This window comes from Hydractinia symbiolongicarpus, chromosome 13 (assembly GCF_029227915.1).
Source record: "Hydractinia symbiolongicarpus strain clone_291-10 chromosome 13, HSymV2.1, whole genome shotgun sequence".
Taxonomy (NCBI): Eukaryota; Metazoa; Cnidaria; class Hydrozoa; order Anthoathecata; family Hydractiniidae; genus Hydractinia; species Hydractinia symbiolongicarpus.
Window position 1 is genome coordinate 8,671,607 of NC_079887.1, and position 25,370 is coordinate 8,696,976.

General features: G+C 31.1%; 2 protein-coding genes across 2 annotated transcripts; both read left to right on the plus strand.

The window, feature by feature from the left end:
- The first annotated feature begins 16,702 nt into the window (after positions 1 to 16,702).
- Positions 16,703 to 22,013, plus strand: LOC130623999 (potassium voltage-gated channel subfamily D member 3-like). The gene is made up of 6 exons (XM_057439557.1): positions 16,703 to 17,008; positions 17,284 to 17,606; positions 17,863 to 17,957; positions 19,952 to 20,111; positions 21,003 to 21,123; positions 21,865 to 22,013. The coding sequence occupies exons 1-6, from the start codon at positions 16,747 to 16,749 to the stop codon at positions 21,996 to 21,998; spliced, it is 1,095 nt and encodes a 364-aa protein (XP_057295540.1). The 5' UTR covers positions 16,703 to 16,746; the 3' UTR covers positions 21,999 to 22,013.
- A 539-nt stretch (positions 22,014 to 22,552) lies between these two features.
- LOC130624000 (uncharacterized) lies at positions 22,553 to 25,047 on the plus strand. The gene is made up of 3 exons (XM_057439558.1): positions 22,553 to 23,123; positions 23,808 to 24,024; positions 24,509 to 25,047. The coding sequence occupies exons 1-3, from the start codon at positions 22,944 to 22,946 to the stop codon at positions 24,643 to 24,645; spliced, it is 534 nt and encodes a 177-aa protein (XP_057295541.1). The 5' UTR covers positions 22,553 to 22,943; the 3' UTR covers positions 24,646 to 25,047.
- The last annotated feature ends 323 nt before the right edge of the window (positions 25,048 to 25,370 follow it).

Below are 25,370 nucleotides of genomic sequence, written 5' to 3' on the forward strand. Positions count from 1 at the left end.
ACTGTATAAGAAATACATCTATTTAAACTGTTTTTTTAATATTTGTTTTGTTGAAAAATATCTGTGCGCGAATAAAAATATTTGACATCTCACCAATGACTATTTGTTTCAAAGTGTATTTCTCTTCTGTTTTTTGTTTAGTCAATTTTTGACATAAACAAACAACAGTCCTATGTGATCCTATGGCAACCACAAGTTTAGTCAATCTTCTCACTGTGGGGATTTGTTTTTTTTTTGCTATCATAATAATTATGCCGCGAATCTATGAATACATACTGTGAAAAGAGAGAAGGATTTTAACAAACTATAAAGGTAAGTTAATAAGGTATGATATTTGTAATTTAAATATTTAGACATTGTAGCTTTTAGAGTAGTCTTGCAGTATTTCAACTTATTCTAACATTTCGACATTCGTTCGATTTTAAAAGTAGTATTTTAGATGCGTTGTACTGTTGCTTGGTAGTAATTAAAAAGAAGCAGTCGAATTTTTTGATAAAATTTTTGAAACAAGTTAAAAGCTAGTTGCGGCAAAAGAGAGTAGTATGGGGTGGTGATAATTGGGGGATGTGGTAATTGTGAGGGTGGTTGGCCCGGCTCTAACTTTCATTAACTTTTAAATATTTTTACGCAGGTCAAACGTTTGTAATATTATAAAATGTTATTATTTATTTAGACAGTTCATAGACCATTGTAATCAAATAGCTGTTGACACTAAATAATACAAGTCAGTGAAATACTTTTTTAACTTAGAAAATTACTAACTACTGAATAATGAATGAAATAAATTAAATACAATGTTGCGAAAGTCAATTTTCGCAAAAAGTTTATTCACTTAATGTCAGATTAAATTTACTTTCCGTCGTCTTACTATAACAGACGTTTTAAAGAATCTCAAGTGACTCAAATTACCTGTTGGTTAAAATAATTAGCAGGTACATAATTTCATTGGCCTAAAATGTTTCGTCAGCCATAGTTCTAGTGAAATTATTAACAACTTCGTTCCTTAGACAGACGAAGTTCAACGATACAAGTTTAAAAATTTATGCCTATTTTACATTTGGTTTTTGTTTTTTTAGTTTTTTCAGGCGTTTTTTTTCTTAAATGGATAAGTGTTATCATTACACACCTGCTGGCAAAACAATGTGTATCAAGTAATTCAAATCCTATCGCCTCTTTTAATTGAAATAGAACTTTCTTCTAATTTAATTATTGTTTTGATTTAATCCGTGATCAATTTCATGTCGATTTCAAACTTTCGCATCCTTCAACTTTTTTTGTTTTAAACTTGTTCACCATAACTGATTGTTTAAAAATAAAATAAAATGATTGAAGCAGGAACTCTGTAAACATATACAAATACAAATTCTTCATTTTTAAAACACGTAAACTTTATTCAAAAATCCATAACCAAAATGAATTAGGTATATGAGAAAACACGTTACACTTCCGGTGGATTTATATGGATGTGAATATATGTATTGAAAAAGCATGCAACATCCGCTTAATATGTCATTAAACTTTCTTAGTGTAAACTAAGTATGGTTTTATGCATGTAGTAAAGTATTTGGGCTTTGAGAAAGTATTAAATTAAGAAAGACTAATATAATGTGATTTTTGGTTGGATAGTCATGTAAGTTATTCCTTTTAGGGTTGCAAAACTGATAAAAGAAAGGAATTTCTAAATATATGCAGGATTTTATATTAAGTGACAAAAAATGTCATTTTACAAAAACATTAAAATTTTTGTCAATTATAGCATGCAGTCACTACAATTAATTCAGCACGCGAGGTCTTGTTAGCAACACCTCTTATTAAAAAATGCAATTATGAGATGATTGTATCATTACAAAATCATTATAAAAAATGTTACTTTGTAGGCTCCTAATATACACCCACGCAATTTTCTTATTCTAAACCTTAATTGGCATGCATTACAACTAATTGAAAATTTCACAGGAAGCCGCAACGATATTTTCTAATTATAGCTCCCTAATAGGGTTACTAATAACGCTTTCATAATAAATCGATTAATAATTTAATCAGTAGTCCATTCTTGAAGAACGTTGTAGTTGATGTATTTGTCGTATGTTTAAAATTTTATAAATAAAAATTAAATAAAAATTATGGTGATCAATCTTCTATCACAAAGAAGTAAGAAGTGACGCATATTTCGTGATGATAAACACCTAATAAATAGTACAAATCTTCGTACGAATCTATGCCTTCCCAGATAAAAAAAGAGACGTTCTTCGCAAAGCCAGCAGGTCAGTTTGTTCAAACTAAGATGGATAATTTAAACGTTGTGATAACATTGAAATTCATATTTAAAAGGTACTGAAAAACAAGCTTTTTGTTTTTATCCTTATCATCATAATTTTTATTAAACCTATTTCGCACCCAACTCCACCTCTTCGCCTGCCTTTAAACATTTTTTTGCTATGTTGCATGACTATAATGTTGCTGAATGTTTATATTTATCTAATACACTCTTGCATGTCGAGTTTTTTAGGTCTTATACATCTCAGGGCTCTAGATAATTGCTATTCGGGAAATTAAGATAACTTCCGTTAGGATCATTGTTAGAACTTAATCGGGTGTATGTCAGTTAACATCCTATCCTTTTAACCAAATAATGTATGTATGTAATGACTGAACTTGCTTTCCGCAAATAAAAGTTCCGCCAAATTTTCTTCTTCAGGGAATGCCTGCGTAGATAAATAATAAAATTTTAGGCTCGTCATAGATAAAACTTCTTATCTAATAGACATAAAGGCATTGAATGTCAGGCTATTCACAGTCAAAACAGTGTTTTTATTTTTCGCGTCATCTGAATTTTTTGAAAAGATATTAAATCTTTTTTAAATCTATTGCAAAAAGAATTTTTTTTAATTTTTATTTTGTTCAAATTTAGTGCGAATCATATATAGAAATTTATACTTATATAAAAAAACAATTTTCTTCAACTTCAATGATAATATTCCTACTAAAAACTTTATTCGATACTTTAGTGAAAACGACATTTATTCTCCTTTGTTTAATTTACCTCTTTCTTATATATGCCCTGAATTTGGATATTGCAAAACTTGGTTATTTCTGCTTTAACCAATAATTATGTGTAGAAGCTATCAGTATTAACTTTTGTAGATTGTACTAAATGACAACGCTCGCAAAGTAAGACCGCGCTTTTTGCGCTATAGTGACAATAGCGCTGGCTTGAAACTAATCTTTAGGTAAGTGACGATAAGATGTTTTCATTAGGACTTTTTTAAGTTGGGTCTGTAACCAACCAGTCCGCCCTCACCTGTGATAGAACCGGCGTAAATAGGGTTAAACTCAAAACCGACATGCAGCAAACAGAAGCGATCAGGTTGAATAATGATCGTCGTGTATATATTTTTGACAATATATTTCGGAGGTATACTCTATCTTCAGGTCAATATCTAAAAAAAAAACGGTTTTAGATATTGACCTGAGGATGGAGTATACCTCCGAAATATATTGTCAAAATATATGCATTGTTGAGCCTTGTTTCAAATTGTTGAATTGTATTCACAATGTTTTTACCAAGAAAATTGATTACCGTGTAACTTAAACACTTTATACAAACGCAAACAAAGACACATGATTAAAAAGTTTTCTTAAAAAGAAGAAAAGCATATGTCTAGCAGAAAATATTTTATGCAAATATTTCTCAAAACACTACAAATTGTTGTAAGATCTATCTCTTTGTTAACTTCTCACATTTGCTCGCGTATGGTTATAAAAAGCAAAATAACAATTGATAGAACTAGTCTACTATACTGCATGTCGTCATGAATTACAAACAATTAAGGATGGAAATACGAGATTTAAGAGCACTTTTATGGCGTCTGTTAACATGTACTCTGTGACTGGATGACAAAAGTACTTAGCTGTACCATAGAAGCAAAATCTAATGGTCTGTAATAAAATAGAATATAATGTCTAATGTTTGAAATTCCTTGGCACAGAAAGACATCATAAAAAAATATTTTCATTCTGTTCCATTATTTTTACAAATCTATTGTTTTTGTGGTTTTTAAAGAAATTCCTTCCTAGTCACGTACGCATTTCTAATTGCAAATTACATTTTTTTCTTTCTTTCCTTATTTTTCTTCATAATAGACTGATTAAATTTTCTATTAAATGCAGTTGTAACTTTAAAACTAAAGTGGAACTATGAAGTTTCGTGTGATAAATAATGCATTATTATTGTGATGTTATTAATATTACAATAAGCACGTAGATGAAAAAATAAGTCAACTTATGAAAGGTATGTGAAGATGGTATTATCTATAAAAATTCAACTTTTGGCGGTTTTTGTGCTTTGAATGTTTAAAATAAAACTACGGTTGTGCTAGAAATAACTAACTAACAGAAATAGATTTTTTAGTGAAGAACTTGTTGTTAAATTAGAACCTTTAAACATTCAAAACTGTAACATTAGCAACTTTAACGCAGAGAAATGTTTTGGTTAGGTTTTTTACAAGTAAAAATAAAATGTTTAGGTGAAGCTCGATTTCTATTTTCGAAGGAAGTGATCGAGGCTAAAATGTACAATCTTTAAAAGGAAAAGGTCAAATTGAGCATTTTATTAAGAGCAATACGGATTCTCTTTTTATAACGGAGGCACAAAGCAGCAAAAAATGTGCTGATAACTATTATAAGCTTTTCTTCAAGTTAGAAAAACCTACACTTTTTAGCATGAAGGTTCTTATAACCCAATTTTCTTTATTTAAACAAGAGAACGAAGAAAATTTCAAACATTTTTGTAGCTCTTTCCATTTTTGTCATTTCTTGTGTAATTTCAAATGTTGGTTAGATCTTTAAAAAAAAAACAGGTTAACTGCATACAATTTATGTAAATCTTAAATATAACCAACAACAAAAATAACAAACGATGCTTTTAAATAAGCGTAGCTGATTTGTGTGTTAAACCGCCATTACATTTTACTTTATTATTGTTTCAGTTCGCTCCCGCAATCCTAAATATATGATGACACAAGCGTGTTGCTTCCATGCTTGGTTACTTTTTTGCATTATTTAGAAATAAAAAATAAAAATTGCTTGTCATACCGTCGTGAAGTCAAGTTGTTTATTCAAAAAAAACAGTTCGGGTGTGATTTTATTTGACGATTAATGTAGCAACCACACTTTATATAAACATAAGTGCGGTTATTATTAGCTTGCGTGTTGGAATGATAAATATCTTGTTGAAAGAAAATTAATACGCTACGTCGCAATGACAAGACATTTTAGAATGAGTTTTACTGGCGATTAAGGAAGGTAGGGTGTGTTTTGATAATAGTATTTAGTAGGGTAAAACAAAACTTTAATGAAACAGTAAAACATTGATAGATTTTTTAAGTCCATAGAAGAAGTTTGATGGTTGTTATTCTATACGAACTGATTTTCTGAATGAGAAGAGAAGGGTGTAGCCATTACACAATTTTTCTTTATGAGAATAGGTTCACAAAAAATGTTTTAGATGAAATTTTAGATGACAGACTATGCTCATCTTAAAATTTTACTTTGATGGTTTTGAACGTTCTTTTTTATTATTTAAAGTATTTTCCCCAAAAATCCAGCTCTCTGTTTTTCAATTTAACTAGGCTGCTTAAACAGGGGTAAGTTTAACACCACTTTGCACTTTTAGGTTTTTCAGTCGTTACCGGGGTAAGGAATTAAGAGGATTTTAACCAGTTTTACTAAGTTCTTATCATATATTTAGTTCCACAAATTCTATTATGAACATGAAGAACGATAACAGCAGTTTTACTGTACACGTGCTTTGCACATAAGACTGAAGTTCCCATCCTGTTGAAGATTATTCTAAAAACCATTACAAAATGAAACTACACTTGACTTGTCATGGGCAGATAAGACAACCCTTATCTAATGAAATCTAAAACTAAAGAGCATTATGCGTAAGTAATATTGTATCGATGGAGATTGGTTTAATAGGAATTTAACAGTTATGGCAGTCAAAACAATAACTTCAAAGTATTCTTCTTATTATCAGGGTAAATGTGGGATCGGATACGCATTATAGAATGACTTTTTAAACCATCGGAATGCAAATAGACGCTGGAAATAAAATGCTTGTTTGTTGTTGTTGTTGTTATTATTGTTATTCTTGCGCACAGGAATGACCTCAAATATTAAATAAGAAGCAGTTCAATTGTTTCAGGCCCTTATAAAACTTGTATATTGTTCGAGATAACTCACAATAGTGTTGAGCGGAAAACATTTTAACGGTGGCAAGATTTGACATAAATCTGTTTAACCTTTTTAAAAACAATCGCCTTTACTCATTACTTTTATCAGAAAACTGACTTTAACAGTAAAGTCTTACTACGTTTGACCAAATTGACGACTAAGTTTTCTTGCGAAACTCAAACTCATTCTTTAAATCGCAACTTTTTATTTATTTACAAGTTTCTACAAGTTTCGAAATCGCATTTTGTAACACACTTAATTACACTCATAAGATTTGATTTCATTTGGCAGCCATACTTTGAAGTTAAGGTAAGTACAGCTATTGTTAGTTGGCCTGCTGAAATGATAAAGACCATGTTTGAAACACAAAGATGCTGCGATGATAATTTTTGAGGTAATGAAATATTATTGGTATATTTCCTTGAAGTCAAGTTTGAATTAAAAAAAGCGACTTCTGATTTATTTTTAATTGGTTTCCGGTAAAAGCTAATGAGATGTTTTATGTTGATGGTATGAAGTAGTGTATTATGTTAACAAGTTGTTTTGTTTTTTAAAGTTAAGTAAAACGCTTTTGCACAACTACACTCGTATCCAAAGCATTACCCTCTTATAAATCGCTTTTATAAAAGTTTTATTATTTTTTGAGGTCTCCAGACGCTAAGTGTCATTTATAATTCAGATTTTTACACGGTGGTCAATAAGATTGAAAAATAACAAGAAATGAATTTATTTTTGTTGTAGGCTTTAGTTTTGATAATAACAAAGGTTTTGCAAAAAATTAAGACAAGTATATTTTTATTTGTTCACAACTTTGATATATTGGATGTAAAAGGTTTGCTCTCCGTAAATTAATCAAGGCGGGACCATGTCAACCGATTCGACCACATTTGTTTAAGTGGAAGCCCGCCTTTAAATGGCTCAAACATTTGTCACTTATTTAAAAAATATATGTTTGCTCAAAAAATATCTCACATTCGTATCAATTTTTATTTATCAAAACAATGATTTCAAAGCATTCTTTTTTATCAGTGTAATTGTTTAGGCATTAGAGGTGACTTCATTTGGACACACCTAGTAATGTCATTCAAACTATTAAAAATGCTGATAGCCACTTTAAATAAATAAAAAAAATTTGCCCAGCGGGCCTAACTGTCCCCATGTCAACCCAACGTTTTAGATGAAAAAAAAAATGAAATTTAGTATTTAAGTATAATAGCATATAATTTAAGAAGGAAACATCTTCCCTCACAAAATACCAAATGTGGTAACACTCATCAGTAGTGAGGGGAGAAACACACACCGGCATAGACTTCACATCGCCTATATTGAAACCTATCTATATCATGGAACTTATCTAATTTATCTATCTAGAAAATTACCGACAACTGTACTTAGCTATAAGACGAAAGTAGCACAAACTAAATGCTTTTGTTGCGAACCTTTACTAGAAAAAAAAATCTCAAACCAAGGCTCTACTCATCATTGCCAACTGTCTGAAAAGATGCAAAATCTGACAACCAATTATAACATAAAAATCATTGCATTTAAAGGAATTCTCATTGCGCGTCTGTAAATATCCGTGATGGGATAATAAAGCTACAAAGTTACATTGAAGAAGTAAACACTGCTAAAAGGTAAATTAATCGAAGATACATCAAGGGTTGCTTATTTGTGATATTAGTGTGAATTTCTGTGTAAATTTCTGTGTAAATTTGTTCTTTTGTTCTAAACACTAGAGCACTAATTGGATGTTTTATGTTGATAATATACATTATTAACATGTTAATCTTTTTGTTTTTATAAGTTAAGTAAAGCCCTTTAGCACAAAATACATTCGTATCCAACGCAATGTGTTATAAAGTCGCTTTTATATGAGTTTCATTACTATTCAGGTCTTAAGGTGCTAAGTGTCATTTATAATTCAGTGTTTTTACACGGTGGTCAATTAGTTTCAAAAATAACAAGAAATAAATTTATTCTTGTCGTAGGCCTGAGTATTAATAATTATGAACTTCAAGTTATTACAAAACAATAAGACAAATATATTTTTATTTGATCACAACTTTGCTCTTTGTGATGTAAAAGGTTTGCTCTCCGTAAATTGATCAAGTATGGCACCATCTTTATTGCGACAGGTCAAATTTACGCTCTTAAGAGTCAAACCAATCCATGTAGACAACTATACTCTATACTGACAGATATTTTTGATGTGAGAGAAAGCAATATCTAAGGTCATAAAATGCTGTTACTACGATGGTATGTAAAATATTTGGGGATTTATTTAGTTGTACACCCTGCTTTTGATGTTTATTGGCTTATGTCTATCCCAAGTAGCCATAGAAATTTTGCCAAAAAAGGTGTATAAATATATCTAATTATTTGGTTATTTTTAAATTTGTGTTGCTTAAAACTAACTTTGTTTTTCGCCCCACTGTTAATAAATGGGGCAAGTATTTCAAGAAAATAGTGATAGGTTCTATAGGCAACAGAAGTAGCTATAGACTTGAATAGTTTTGATAAGAATTAAAACAATTTATCTTTCTAGTAAAACTGTAAAGAAAGAGAAGGTTTTGAGAAGAAATTGCTTTGTTTCCACTTTCGCTCACTCAGTTACCCCAAATAGCCAATAACCAAAAAGATACAAGGGGGTACGAAGAAGTTTGTAAAACCTAGAGATCGTTATGGCAAATGTTTTCATTAGTATTTTTTAGGGAGGAGGGGTTTATATTATATTGGGAGTTCACTTTATATATATAAAAAACACAATATAGGAAAAAAATACAATACGGTTTTACATGACTCCAACATCTGTCACTAATTTGAAAAGTATAAGTTTGCTCAAAAAAATCTAAATTTGTATCTATTTTTTTATGGAATATTGACTTTGAAAATCTAAGCAGTTTATATCAACATTGGTAAAAAATGCTTTTATGTTGACTGATTCAAGGATGATTCAATTTTTAAGATTTAGAACGATGCGTCATTAAACACTGGTCGTGACCATATGCTTTCATTTTTATACCTAAGGTGTCGGTCTTTACATGTAGTAGGTTATTAATGTGTAGCTTCGAAACGTATTTGAAGAAAATATGTTATTATATGCTATTATAAGTATTGTATTTTGTAAGATATTGTCGTCATGATATAATTGAGTATTTGTTAAAAGACACTGTGTAATGATTATATAAGAAATTAGTTTTAAATAGGTATAAGATGTGCCGCTGCTAAGTAAAGGGCAATATGTAATTCATATGAAATGAAAGTATTAGTTGCATTAAGAATGTAGGAGTTCATAGTGCAGGCATGATAAGAAGTTTTTAGACCAAAATAGAATTTCTTGCTGTATTACAAAGGCCATAATATACCTGGCATGCGTTGCGTAGGCCATGATATACTATTCACCGCATGCTAATGGGGCATATGTGATATTTGAGCAAATATATTGACTTCTCTGATGCCTGCTTTAAAACATTGTAACTCCATTTTAACCCTTCTTTACTTTCATAAATTTTTATGGTTGAGAGGTCAAAATAAATTTATTTAATATTTCTTTAACATTAGTAAGAGAAAAAAGCCATAATTTCCATTCGCTCAGGCGTTGCTGTCATTTGACATCTTAGATTTTGAATTACAGCCCTCCAGTTTCATTTATGGCCTTTGCTTTGCCTCAGTCATAAAAGACATTGTCAGGCAGTAAATTAAAACTGCGGGCCTCAAATGAACATTATATTATCAGCTGGTTTTGCCAATTATAATGCAAGTAGCAAAAATAGTTGTTAGAAACTAAAACAGAATGACTGTAAAACATATTTCTGTGCTCAATTAAGTCTACACCCAAACGGCGTTTACATTTGAAAAACGTGCACACAGGGTTCATAACAGGGTTCAGTGTTAACGAATGGGTTCTATGATTTACTGATAAGTTTCCTTTGTTTCAAGTTTTATCATAATCATTTTCTCAAAGTTTATGCTAAACTTTGAGATAATGTAAACCTTTGAGAAAATGTTTATGGTAAACCTTGATGAATAATCTTGATGATAATATTTTCCTTCAGGAAATAATAATTTTCGAATAAAAAGTGAAAAATGAAAAATATTGGCAAAATAATGACACTTTTATCGTTATAAATTTTAATGAGTAATTTATTTAGATTATATTGTGCAAAATGAAACTTGAGTTCAGCTGCAGTTGAATCATTACCAAGATAGTTATTGTGAAACGCATACAACTGTTGGGTTCAATATTGCATGTTAAAAAAGTTAAAAATTTTAAGTTACTGTAAGTTAAAAAAGTAACATTGAATTTTTTTTACATTGATGGTAAATAACTTACAATAAATTACAATTGGAAGAATAAATTAAAAACGTTAACTTTACTCGATTGGGTACTCAAAACATTTCAGAAATTGTTTTTTCTATCCGTGCTTGGTGTCTCCAGTCACATACAATTTCCTTAGATCCAACCTTTGGTACAGTTTCACAAATAGTCTTAATTTTGAGACACTGTTTTTATAAATTTAATTAGTTTCAAGGGAAATAAAGTTACGAATCTGTAAAACAATTTAATTAATTTTGCATTATTATATTAATCAAGCATACAAAGCCTATTTTCAAGTGCAATTGTATGTCTTTGATCCCCGTGAACATGACTTTCCAATTACCATACACCAGTGTAACTTAACCACTAGTTATTTTACAGTAGAGAATAATGACTTTAGAAAGGATAGATGTTTAATGAAAAATACAAAAAAGATTAAAATATTAAAAAAATGCTCAGAGGCGATCTCTATATCAACTTTTGACATTTTTATTTTTTTTCCAAGAAACGACTGACCACAAAGATAAAAACAAAAGCAAAATAGAACAAAAAAACATTCCATCAAACTGAATGAACACATCTGCAAGTTGAACTATCCACTAGAGTCTAGCGACTCCTCTCCAATTTTGGGAAGCAATAGAGGGCGTCTTTTTTCATTGCGGATTTACCATTTTCTAGTAATATTCACTCTCGGGAAATCCTTTACACTAGTGTATTGTGACAAGTGTCACATATCATCTTTGTTTTAGCACCTTTTATATGTTTCGCTACCAAGAACAATGAATTTATTTTGTTTCTTTGGCGCGCCTTTATCACGTGTCCTAGTCTTTTTACGGTTGTATCGTCTTACGACTCATCACAAGTCAATAGGATTGACCCTCCCACCCACCCTTAGATTAGAATGATATTTGTAGGACATATATTGAGGAAAGAAATATATACGGTATATTTTGTGTTAGATATTGTATGACAATTTACCTTCTTTTATACATTTGACAAATTAAGAAACTTCATGTCCTTTTTTCGCCACTAGCATTCTGAAATGTTAACTTTAGCAAACATTTCGTAAATACGTTGTATAACATATTGTTAATTGCTAGCTAGGATCGTTCGTTTTTCTTTAGCTTCTCTAGTGTGTAAAAAAAAAAGATTAAAATAACTGTGTCCACTCGGTTCTTGACTTAAGACGTGACTTAAGTCGTTTTTTCTCTCGCAGTTAAGTAATCGTTTTTTGTGCTTAATAACAGTGTTAATTTTTTCTGTGGTTTCTAAAGTTATTATCATGCGGTTAGTTGATAAAAAACGATTACATTTTTTCAAGTAGCACACACTCAGCTAAAGTGTCTTAAATAACTAAGTGCTTAAGGCTAACTTGCCACTTAAAAGCAAGCTAAAAGAAAAGAGAGGGCTTTGGATATATTTTTTTCCAAGTAAAAATGATTTGTTCAGGTTAGTATTTTAAATATTTTGCGTGAATGTCAAATCTTTAATTATTAATTATTATTAGTCAATTATTATTACACCATTCAATATTTTGTAGAAAATCTTAATGTTAATGTCATATTCGCCGTCCGTCATGCAAAATGGTAATAGTGGTAGACACGAAATGCGGCAAATTAAAGTCGGGGAACCCGTGGATTGATTTATGGACCACTGACTAGTTTTACATAGTCAGCCAAGTTTTGAACTTATAATAGCCAATTTGATGTCTTTAGAAATGCGCACAGCCTCATTTCAGATTCCCTTAGAGTAGTTCTTAAAACAATTCGTATTCTGCATCCTCAAACAGTTTTAATGCTGAGGAGTAACTTTCTAACTAAGCAGGTATTACCGATGCGAAGAATAAGTATGATGAGCAAAATGTGGTGATCGCCGCACACGTGGATTTTTACAGGGATAATGACTAGTCCATTGTGTAATATCTGCGAAGATAGTGGCTACAAATTGTAGTAGGCTGAGAAAAAAATTTCCAGGTAACAACTATTATTGAGAGATTTCAGAGATACATATGCAAATAGAGTCAAACTTATTTAAAGTTAGAAGTATGCCTTAAAACATATCTTCCAGTTACAAAGATATTTAAGCCAAATATACTGTATATCTACAATTTTAATTATCTGATATGTCTTTTTAAATCTTTTTTAATATATATTTTTAGGTGCAATATTTTTGTGCACTCTAATTTAAAATAAAAATAACTATAATATTTTTTTTAATAAATGTTGATGAGCAGACTCGCCGTTCCTTAAAAGTACCTTAAGTTCTTGCTTGTGACAAAATGATTGAGTAGATTTTTTTTTACTCCTTTATATTCCTTAAAACTTCATTTTTTATTTTTTGTAATGTATAGAGATTTTACGTATTTTGAAGGGGCTACGATTCAATAAGCTCAATCCCCGCACATTTTAAAAAATAGAATGTAATAAACGGACCACCCACAAAAAGTCAAGGTGCAAGAAATGATTTAGAACCGCATCTATTATACTAATAATTACTTTTTTATCATAAATTTGCTACATTTTTATTTTAATTTTCTAAAAAATAGTATTCTTTTGGCGGTAAAATAAGCTACGGTCTGTAAAATATATTAAATATCTGTAAACCGTTTGTTTTGTCAGGGGAACCGACACACTACGATAATAAAATATTATAAAATGCTATATAACTAGCTTCAAGAAGGTAATTAATACCTCTAAAAAGATTTTAAAGTCATTGTTGTTGCTTCGACTGGCTTTATGCGCAATCAACTCTTATGTTATGTTTCTATGATATAGCTAGCTAGCTTGCTAGTTCAAACAGTTTATTTTATTAGAAGCTTTGAGTTAAAGGCCAGGTAAGTGCTTACATGGAATAAATTATGGATATCCAATAAATGTAGGGGACTTTTCTGTTATTTTTAGTTATATGGAGGTTCCCAATATGATATTTAAGATGTTGTTTTTGTCCTTAGTAACTACAAACGTTTCGACCGCCATTAACTCGACTTTCGTGTAAGTCAACGAAGTCAAATTTGAAAAGCCGCTTCGTGGCCCCTTTAATGCTGAACAGAAGCAATAACATGCTATTAGACGGGGTTTAAGGCAAGAACTGATTTGACAGGATTTAAGGTGATTATTTTCTGCGCTAGATTTTAGTACTTTTTGATTTGTTATATATACAATTTTTTATCTTATATTTCTTATATTTCTGAGACTAATTTGCAAAAACATTTTCTATCGGTGTTAGATTCTACCAAACTCAATTTCTGTTACAGTTCTTAAAGCACTGCTCTTAAGGTTCTAAAACTTCTTGAAATCTATCTGTATTCCTATGTATTTTCCACGGCCTAAGGACTAGTTCAAAAAATGGTATTTAGAAACTATCGTGTAGCCAAGTGATAAGGTTGAGTTCAAAATAAGGATCATTTAAAAGATGACGATTTTAAATGATCGTATATTTTAGCCTTAACTAAATTGCCGAAACTTACGTGCCAAAAACTTACATAGTACGTGCGTAATATATATTGATTTCAAGAAACTTTGTGTTTTCATTGAAATTAACATAAAGAGGGCAACTAGGTTCCTTAATCAATGAATGACTGTTTGCCCCTTAACAAAATAGTAATTATTTGAGCTATTACGTGTTGTTGTTTTCAGAGTATATTTATAAACACGCAATTTCCGCTAACGGATATTGCAATGCAATAAAGTTATTGTTTTAAGAGGAACAAAGGGCATAACCTTACAAACTTTTTAAGGGTGAAACTTTTAGTAAGAAAAATATCAGTTAGTAGTTTCCGTCGATTTTGGAAAGACCTTCACATTGCAATAGGTAACAACTTTTTAAAAAATTTATTTTTCTATGTTTGAATTTGTGTCTCATCCAGCATTGGGGTACAAGCATCTATTATAACAGCTATTATTCACAAACACTCAAAATTTCGTCTTTAGATATGTGCACTTATTAGGCGTTGGCTCGTGGAAAAAATCCACGGGTTCCCGGGTAAATTTTCGCCCGTTGTACATATTTTTTTCTTTTAGGTTTCGCACATTTTTGTCCGCTTCTTAGCATGAAGTAATAAAATTAATAGCGGAAAGTCCAAAAAAACCTGAGATGGAACTATTTTGAACAGAATACTACTATCAATACCATTTGAGATACCGAATATTATTTCACTAGATCCATCTTTAGGCCTGTCGGTTTAATAATTATGACGTAATATTGGCTAGTGTAACCTTTAAATCTGTGTTTTACCTTTTAATCCTGCTTTCAACTTTAATATCTATCATTTACTTAAGTGAAAGGTCTTTTATTATGTGTAAACGCAAATATTCTTCACTAATGTTATAAATCCATGGCGCCATGCTCAACGGAAACATATTACACACACGTTTTTGTTAACTGTTTTCACATACAGAAAAAACACACATAGTGGGCTTAGCTTAAAAAAACTTAATTATAAAATTGATCAATTATGAAGTTAATCGACCATATAATTTGTTAATTCTTTCTACATGAATTGTTTCTCTTGCAACGCCATCGTTATTGTAGAGAAGCATTTAAAAGAGTTTGTAAAGAATAGAATATATTTTTAATCTATATATTATAAAATAATAACCTGTGATTTATTATTAGAAGGCTAAAGATTTGGTTTTATTAAACTGGTTTGAAGATAAATCCGTTCTTTTTATCACTTCCGTTTAATATTGGCTGGTTTTATTAATTATATGTTATAAAGCCTATGGTAGAGGGGTGTTTGATATAGATGAAAGATTACAGTTCAATGATAAATCAGAATGATAAGATAAATGTTAATATTTTTAAAGATGAAATATACCTACAGATAATTTTTTTAGTGAAATTTGTTGTTTATCGAAGGGAGTGATAGTTTTTATATAAACACCCAACGCTAGACGCTACCAATGAAGTTATGACCTAATTTATTAAGCTGACATTTTTCTGCGGCTTTTTTAAGGATTCCTTTCGTTAGCGTTGAAACATTGCGTAAGAATATTTTATATTGTAATAGTTTACGACATAAGTATGGAAATGTTAAATTAAAGTTATTGTAGGGAGAACGACTATGAATTAATAAATATGATGCGAAACTTATAAAACAAAATCAGCTGCAAGATTATAAAGAAATTACTCAAAAAATTCCTTTTCTGTAATCGTTATCCACGGCGCCATATTTGCGAACGTGTTCAACATTCTCAGTCCTTGATGGTTTCCTGTTTTTCAAATTCTTTTAAAAAAACGGAAACCCCAAACTCTCGAAGCTATATTCTAAAAGAGGTGATTAATTACTAGAGAAGAATTGTGACGAGAAAGGGTAAAAGTTACAGAAAAAGGTTAGGGAGTATTAACAAAGGTGATTGCATTTACCAAATGTACCTACTTAAAATGCTTTGATAACAATGGAAAACGTAATAATAATTATCACACCCCTCAACGTATAATTAAAATACTTAATAAAATGAAATAATTAATAAAATGTTAGTTGATTGTGTTAATGACATTTTCTTATTTATTTGCGTGATTCTGCCAGCTTGATTTTACTTCATAGAATTCAAATACTGACATTTGTTATTATTTCGTGCCGAATTCTGTCAAAGGTAAAATAAATTAAATTGTTTTATTCAATAAAATAGATGTATTCTAAAAGTTTTAAAACAATGTGGGTGGAAAAACAAATTAGCAGTAAATAAGAACTTACAATGTACATTTTTATAATTACCACAATGCAATTTAGTAACAAGTCGCTTGGGTGCATTCGCGTGTCATAAAATTTTCATCAATAAACAACATTTAAGTGAGTTAGTTTGTTGCCCGTGTGTTGCGATTATTTGCAAGGTGTAAGTTATTCCCGTGTATTCGTATACATGAGAAAGAAATTGAAGGATGAAACTCATATATTTGTTGCAAATGGTCCTATTAAATATATTCAAACTATGGAGGCTGTATTGATCACGTTACTCGTATTTTTCTTCTTTTGAAAATAATGGTAATATCTTGAGACTGTATTATTGACAAATTTTACTATTTTTTTTATTAAAATCAAATTTTCTACTTATTAATTTATTAAATTAATATTTTCTTGAAAAAAAAATGTGGTTAGGAATCTACGAAAATGTGTTTGGAAAATAATTAGGCACCCTTGGTTTGACTAAAATGTTTTATATATTCCCTTGTTTTTAGAGTTTTAAATAAAAATGAAAATTCTATGTTTATATATCTTGTTCGGTATATTTATCCTACCATCACATAGTTTCTCTGCCTTGTTTGAAAAACAATGCACAAATCGTTACGAATTTCGACATGATGTACCTCACATATTTCCTTACCTGAAAAACTGCACTTATGTCAGACAACAGCACCCGATATGTGGAAAAAACATTGTCATATCGTATGCTGAGCATGCGCCGTACGTAACATTTAACCACACCACTGGCAGACCAGTAGGATTCTTACCAGGTAACTTCTTCATGTAGTTTATGACAACCAAATTGCCTACAACCTTTTATATTCTACGTATCTATAGGAGACAAGAAAAAACGCCACATTAATCCAGTTTGTTTCATTCGTTTCAACTGAAGTAAAACAGTGAACGTTTATTTATTTTTTAAAGTTTGAGATGGAAGAAATTCGAAAGTTGGCAGACCTGTACCAAAGCAGTCTACAGGCGTGCGTGTGAAAGTAATTTTTAGGCCAACCCGTGATTGGTAAATTTCTATTTCTCATTGCTCTAGGTATGCTTCGATTGGCCATGGAAACGTGTTGTTACGGTTGTGCAAACTTAACTTTTATTGGTCCATTTAAAGCAGTAGACAAATTCTTTCAAAATGCAACCGTATTAATGCCGGTTGAGTCAGCTAGTAACAGCAAAAAGTTCGTTGGTATGGAGTATATTTCGTTTGTTGATGTTCCAGGGGTAAGTTTTCTGGCAAGAGAATCAACTGGAAGAGCTACTAAATTGACAAAACATCTTTTCAAATCTGTCATCAACACATGGCCGTTGTTTTTAACAGCTTTTTTAATGGCAATCATAGCCGGATGTGTTGTTTGGGTGCTGGTACGTAATACCTTCTTGTTTACTTCAAACAAAGCATGTATCAAGGCGGTCTTAAAGAGATTGAACGTCTACTCTCACTTAAAATGTAACCTATTAACGGATTTGATTGAATGTTCACAATGAATTATGTGTGTTTTGGCGTTAACAAAAAAACTACACTTAGTTCTCTACTAAATTTGTTGCGAGTATGAAAATAATTCAGATTAATAATTTAATTTAGAACACAGAACGCATTAATATTATCTATTGACTTTAGGATACCTGGTTCAACAGATACGAATTTCCTTCAAGCTTTCCACGAGGACCATTTGAAGGTTTTTGGTGGGCATTTGTTTCTATGACTACTGTAGGGTAAGTTAATGTTTTCGGATTAAATGAGATAATCGTGAAAATACATTTTCAAGAAAAATTGAGAATGAAAAGAGAGTTCAGTAAATTATTAAAAAGTTTAAAAAAATGTTATAAAAAGGGTTTTGTGAGTTTTCCAAAAAAAAAATTGTGCAAAAAAAGATATCAATTAAAGTTTATGTTGATAAGATAGATAAATAAGATAAGATAATTTTATTAATCAAAAATAGCTGTTCAGTTCAAATAATTAAATAAATTGGTAATATGAAGGGAGAAAAAAATAACAACAAAAAAACTATTTTTGAAGGCCACCCTTGGACGAGTACAATAGGCGGCACAGGACATACATAAACATATATAATCACCAGACAAATGAACCATGTGAGAATAAAGGGAAAATTTGTTACAAATTAATAAGAGGCAATAAGACACTTCTTTAGATCACTTTTAAGACCAAAGTAATCTATAGAAACAAATTTTTTAGTCATTGATTTCTGTATCTTATTGCAGGATTTAATGGTGTTAAATCTAATAGAATTTTTACCAAAACAAACGGTATTCACAGTAGGAAGATTGATCAATCCAGCCTTTTCTGCACGAGTGCTCTGGGAATGGTTTGATTTCTGCATCTTATTCCAGGATTTAATGGTGTTAAAACTAATAGAATTTTTACCAAAACAAACGGTATTGACAGTAGGAAGATTGATTAATCCAGCCTTTTCTGCACGAGTGCTCTGGGAATGGTTGAAGTCAACCGCAAAAGTATTCTGGATAGTAGCAGGCGTTTTATCATGAAAGAGCTTATGCAAAAACAGAATGTTCTGACACTGGACAATATCATTGAATTTGAGGATGTCCAGATTGCCATAGATGATACTAGATGATGCTCTTCGAGATTCAAAAGTCATTAGTCTGATAGCAAAATTTTGTAAAACAGCAATACGATTAACATCAAGACTGTTTGGTTGACCCCAAATTTGATTACAATATTGCATTCGGGAATGAAAAATGTCATAGTAGACCAGGATAAGGACATTTTGAGGCACAAAATGACGAAGTTTAGCTTTTGGCTGACACAAATACTTGGGAAAAGCACTACAATAAAAAAAGCCGGAAGAACCGGCGTCAGAACGACGGGCTAAGTCAGCGTTAAGCAAAAGGTTGAGCGTTTTAGTGCAGGTATACCGTGTTACACAACCGTGGTCAGGGGTTTTGGTGCAGTTATAAGATATGTGACAATTCCAGTAGTGCGCTAGCAGCAATTAAGCCTTCCCGCCATTGAACGTTTGGCTGCGCTGTAGTACATGTATACCGTATGTTGCAAATCCAGTAAAGCGCACATCACAATATAGCGTTTCGGATGTAATGGATGTTATAAAAAAATAACATTCTTAAAAATTTAGCCAAAATTTAAACGCGGGGTACCCGTTAAAGCAGAAGCAGTAGAAATGGCAACTTCGGTTTAAATGAAAACACGAAACAGCCCGTCGTTTACCTCGTCTAGCAAAAAAAATGACTTATCAATTTAATTTTACGGAATAAGTTTAAGGTGAAGAGAGCAGAATGATAAATAATTATTTGTTGGAGATAAAAACCTTTTTACTGAACTGAATAATAAGGCAATAATATCAATACAAATTTATCAGAAGTAGAAATATCAAGAAAGGACCTTCAAAATGGCTACCACTACTCGCGCATCTCCCAAAAACCTCGTTATTAGCTAGAACTTCATGTTACACTCATGAATGGAATCGGCAAATAATATTAGCAGGATCATTATTTAAAATAGCGCATGAAGATAATGCAGCTTTTACTACATCCTTGGTTTTAAAAGTTTGCCGAAAAATCAAAGAAATAATACTGACTAGTTTTTAACCCGTGAGAAAATCCACGGGTCAGTCCGTCAAAAACCGATTGAAGATGACAGCAGCTATTTTAAATAAGTAAAATGTGGGTATTGTTAATATGGATAATACACTTGTTCTCTCTTTCTTTAGGTATGGCGACCGTGCACCGAAATCGATAATTGCACGTTTATTCGCAGTGTTGTGGATTTTGTTGGGCATCACAATATTCTCAATGTATACAGCAACGCTGACATCAGCACTTTCAGCTAATGTAGAAGCTTTAATGAAAGAACAAATAATCGGAACAACGGTAATATTAGTTGCGCGGTATCTATTTTGTCCTTAACCAATGTTTTTAATGTAAAAATAACACAGGTAGAAAGAAATCTGGAGCTAAAATTTTTATACTGAGTGAAAGGAAATTTAAATTATAAGTAGAATGACATTAAAAACACAATTCTTAAATAACTTCTTTTATTTAAATGCATAGAAGATAATCTACTAAAACATCGATTTAATTATAGAAGACCTTGACTATAATATGAATACCACCACACTACATGCAGCAAAACTTCTACGTAGCAGATACCTTTCTTAAAGAACATTTTTCTTTGGAGTGCATGTAATGACTGTCAAATTTTCTTTTTCTCTCTATGAGGGACACCTCTTTTTAGCGGTCATTGTTTTAAAATCTTAATTTACATTACACCCTAAAATTTACCTCCCTGTAGCTTATTGGATTTGTGTTTTTTTGTTTTTTTGCCAGTTAATAACTTCTAATGAAAACAAAAATAACATAGAGAAATCTTGCGTCAGCTTTACTGTTCGAAATGAAATAATTTATTGTCTAAGGGTATTTTTTACGGCAAAAACTGGTCTCTTGACGCAGTAGAGTTTTAAAGCAACTTTTGAAGGAAATTGTATGTAGCGGGCCAAACTTGCTAGAGGACACTTTGTAAAACCTTCTGCTACAAGTTTAAAATTAGGAAAATTAGTGCTCGAGCTGAAACCTGCGCAGATTTATACCGCAGTAAAAACTGCCTAATTCGTCTTAATTAATTAACCATTTCAATCGGGTCTTCTTTGCAACATTTTCACCGGGAACAGCAGCGAAACACATTAATATCGAAGGAGATGCTCAAATAAATATGAAAGTAGGCTTTCTGTTAACTGTCAACAATGTTTTAATAATTTACTTTAGGTGGCAGTATTAAATACTACGGCCGCCGGTAGATCGGCCGTTGTGCAAGAAGGAGCGGACGACAAGGGATATGGAAATATCAAAGAACTTATGAGAGCATTGTTGAGTGGTAAAGTACAATGTGAGTCAACCAATTTTATCGGTAAAAAAAGTTTGTAAAATATGATCAAATCTTAGCTCTTGGTTGACCGTTTTTTTTTAAACCAATAATAATAAATAAAAGTTATTTTCAATTTTTTTTGTTGTGCAGCGGATTATGAATCAAAATGCTTAAAAAAATAAACTAAAATTTGACAATTTTAGTTAATAATTAGAGTTAGAATCCCTACATAAAATGGAAAATTAGTTCATACGCTTTGCAAGTACAATCTTTTTTATTCATTTAAGCCGGTAATGCCAATTTTAGGATATACTGGCAAGTAAAATACGATAGAGTACACAAACAAGTAACACTTTACTTCAGCCCAAACTTAAATTATGAACAACATTAGAATCAAACCTCTGGTCAATGATGTTTTAAAAAGTGTATTTATTTTAAGCACTCGTCCCAATTGAACAGCATGGCGAAAAATTATAGTTTTCAGGAAATTGTCTTCTCTAAAGCGTGATAATGAATAACGAAGTAATCATCAAGATTTTGCTAACACCTAAATGAATCACAAAATATGATTTTTTCTTAACATTTTTCTAAACTCTAAAAGATATTGTTATTAAAAATCAACTAGTTTCAGTATTTGTCGAATCTAAACAATGACTTAGAAAGCAGGACTAAAAATTGAATTCTCTATGGGATGCGATCTCTGGTGGGAGGGTTAAATTCATTAGCAATTGGTTAATAAAGAATATTTAAATATTTTTTTAGCAATAGCCATCGATGATAACATAGTGGCCTACCACATGAATTACCTCAAAGGACAACTCCCAGACATCAGGGAGCATCGACATGTCAACATTAAGCATAATTCGTACGGAATTGCAACTTCAGCCCAAACTTAAATTATGAACAACATTAGAATCAAACCTCTGGTCAATGATGTTTTAAAAAGTGTATTTATTTTAAGCACTCGTCCCAATTGAACAGCATGGCAAAAAATTATAGTTTTCAGGAAATTGTCTTCTCTAAAGCGTGATAATGAATAACGAAGTAATCATCAAGATTTTGCTAACACCTAAATGAATCACAAAATATGATTTTTTCTTAACATTTTTCTAAACTCTAAAAGATATTGTTATTAAAAATCAACTAGTTTCAGTATTTGTCGAATCTAAACAATGACTTAGAAAGCAGGACTAAAAATTGAATTCTCTATGGGATGCGATCTCTGGTGGGAGGGTTAAATTCATTAGCAATTGGTTAATAAAGAATATTTAAATATTTTTTTAGCAATAGCCATCGATGATAACATAGTGGCCTACCACATGAATTACCTCAAAGGACAACTCCCAGACATCAGGGAGCATCGACATGTCAACATTAAGCATAATTCGTACGGAATTGCAACTTCAGCCCAAACTTAAATTATGAACAACATTAGAATCAAACCTCTGGTCAATGATGTTTTAAAAAGTGTATTTATTTTAAGCACTCGTCCCAATTGAACAGCATGGCAAAAAATTATAGTTTTCAGGAAATTGTCTTCTCTAAAGCGTGATAATGAATAACGAAGTAATCATCAAGATTTTGCTAACACCTAAATGAATCACAAAATATGATTTTTTCTTAACATTTTTCTAAACTCTAAAAGATATTGTTATTAAAAATCAACTAGTTTCAGTATTTGTCGAATCTAAACAATGACTTAGAAAGCAGGACTAAAAATTGAATTCTCTATGGGATGCGATCTCTGGTGGGAGGGTTAAATTCATTAGCAATTGGTTAATAAAGAATATTTAAATATTTTTTTAGCAATAGCCATCGATGATAACATAGTGGCCTACCACATGAATTACCTCAAAGGACAACTCCCAGACATCAGGGAGCATCGACATGTCAACATTAAGCATAATTCGTACGGAATTGCAACGACGGATAAGGAGCTGGCCGAGTTTGTAAGATCCTTCTTCGTGAACAATGAAGATCATAGAGCGACTTTGCAATCACATATTATGAATCATTATGGGGTACGTAGTATTCTGTTGTGTGTGTATATTTCTCTTATCTCACTTCTTGGCGTGGTTTAGGACACACAAAATATATTGAAAAAAGGCAACAAATTTCGGAGCTCGTTCGCATAAGTATAGGTCATTTCAATCTAGATACACACAATTTTTATTGTTGATTTTAATCATTGAAATCGTTGAAGCAAGCAATTCACCTTGTTCCCTGGTAAATCATAATACCTGATTAGCTGGACGTATTTTATAAATGGTTAAAGCGGGACTTTGTAAACTTTTACAAATGCAATTTTTACGTAGGAAAACATACTTAATTTAAGGCAACGAGAAAAGAATTCTTTGGGTATATGATATGCTGATTTTTTGTTGTTAGATTTATTTACTCTTCGCAAGACAATATTCCATTTCCCTGCAATTCGTGAAATATTGCTAGGCTCGGGGAAGTAAATCTTATTATTCAATAGAAATGTAATATCTGCTTATTATATTCACCTTGCGTACCAACATTGTATGAAAATATTGGAAAAGAATTTCGACATAGTAGGGAAAACAGTTAGAAAAACAAAAGTACTACAGATTTGTTTCTAATGTCCTAATCAATCTGCTTATTTTTGTTTTGTTATTCCAGATACCCAAAGAAGTTGCACATGAATGAAGATATAAATTTATGCATTTATTTTTTTAATTTAGATGAGATTTCACAAAGCAGAAGGAAATCAGGTTGATACAACGCAGTTTTTTTCAGCTGACTCTCCCATTTTCGTGGCAACAATTGTTGCGTTGCTCATTCTTGGTATTGTAACTATCATCCTCGGCTTAACTTGCAAATGGTACTTCAAACAAAACGAAAGCATTTTAAGAAAATGTATAAGAATTCAGGACAAGAAGGCGAAATACAAGGAACCAGGTAAAACATATTTAATTACTTTCTATAGGGCTGGATGCTGCGAATTGTCAATTTAATCTTTAGACTGGAAAAGGCATGTATTTATATACATGTAACATTTTTTTTGATCGTTAATTATTGTGTACTTTATTTCAATTTTAATAATTATAATACATTTAAAATTTTAAGTCATGTATAGCAATACAATAGGAATAACGTTATCAATGATAGCTATTTTATTAAAGCTAGCTAATGCTGTAATTGTAAGATATTGAGCTACCTGCAAATGGCTGAACGACACACCAGTTACATCATGCTTGAAATTGTTAGAGAATGGTTTCCTTTCGACTGCATAATTCACGAAATTTCTTATTAGCATATGCGCACCTAAACCAAGTATTACTGGTGAAATGCCTGTTAAAGAAGTATTCGGCGTTCTAAATATCTTGTTAGTAATATATTTCTGTATTTCTGTGATTAAAAAGAGAACACTGTTTTTTTTTAGATGTTGAGTTGAAACCTATAATAAATCACACAGGAAATTTAAATGAAGAGTTCTTTAAAGAACTTGAAGAATTGAAAGCGAAATGGATGGAACGCCTTCAAAATGAAGCCGTGAACGGAAATGGCAAAGCTCATTAAATGCGCTCATAAAATAACTATCTTGTTGGTATTCCCCTGGCTGTTAGATAGAGTATTGACGTACCAATGTTGCACTTTTTTTTGGTCAAGCCACAACTATTGGTTTAAAGTTGTGCATTTTTTTCTATCAAACAATTTGTACAATAGAATATTACGGAGTTAAGTGTCGAAAAACAGTATTCTTTTGAGAAATGATATAAGGCCAAACAATTGCGTAAATCACGTCTAATATTCAAAAGTTTTAAATCAGCATATGTATCTATGTATTCTGTAAGAAATTATTTAATTTTTGAATTTTCGTAACTTGATGTAAGTATTTCTGGTGTTATAAGAATTTTTTTTGTAACGTGTATATATATACATATTATTTGTACGTTTTTTAAACATAACACTTAACGAATTTCACCGACTCGTTCGTCTAACTTTCATCTACAATCCTACTATTGTATAGGAGTCTCTCAAAGCACAGTGGCACTAAACAGCGATTAAATCCCCGCTTCCAGAGTTTTGCCGCAGCTACCTCTAAAAAACATAAATTATCATAAACCATTAAAATTGTTGACATCAGCAAAAAAATCACGTGACCCATACCGCACATGCGCAAACTATTTTGTAAAGTCTATACTCTAAAAGTTGTGTCCACTAGGAAAAAATGTGCTAGTAAAAATGTGTGCAAAGAAAAATTGGATACGATAACACAGACGCTAAGAATTTTGTTTAGTAGT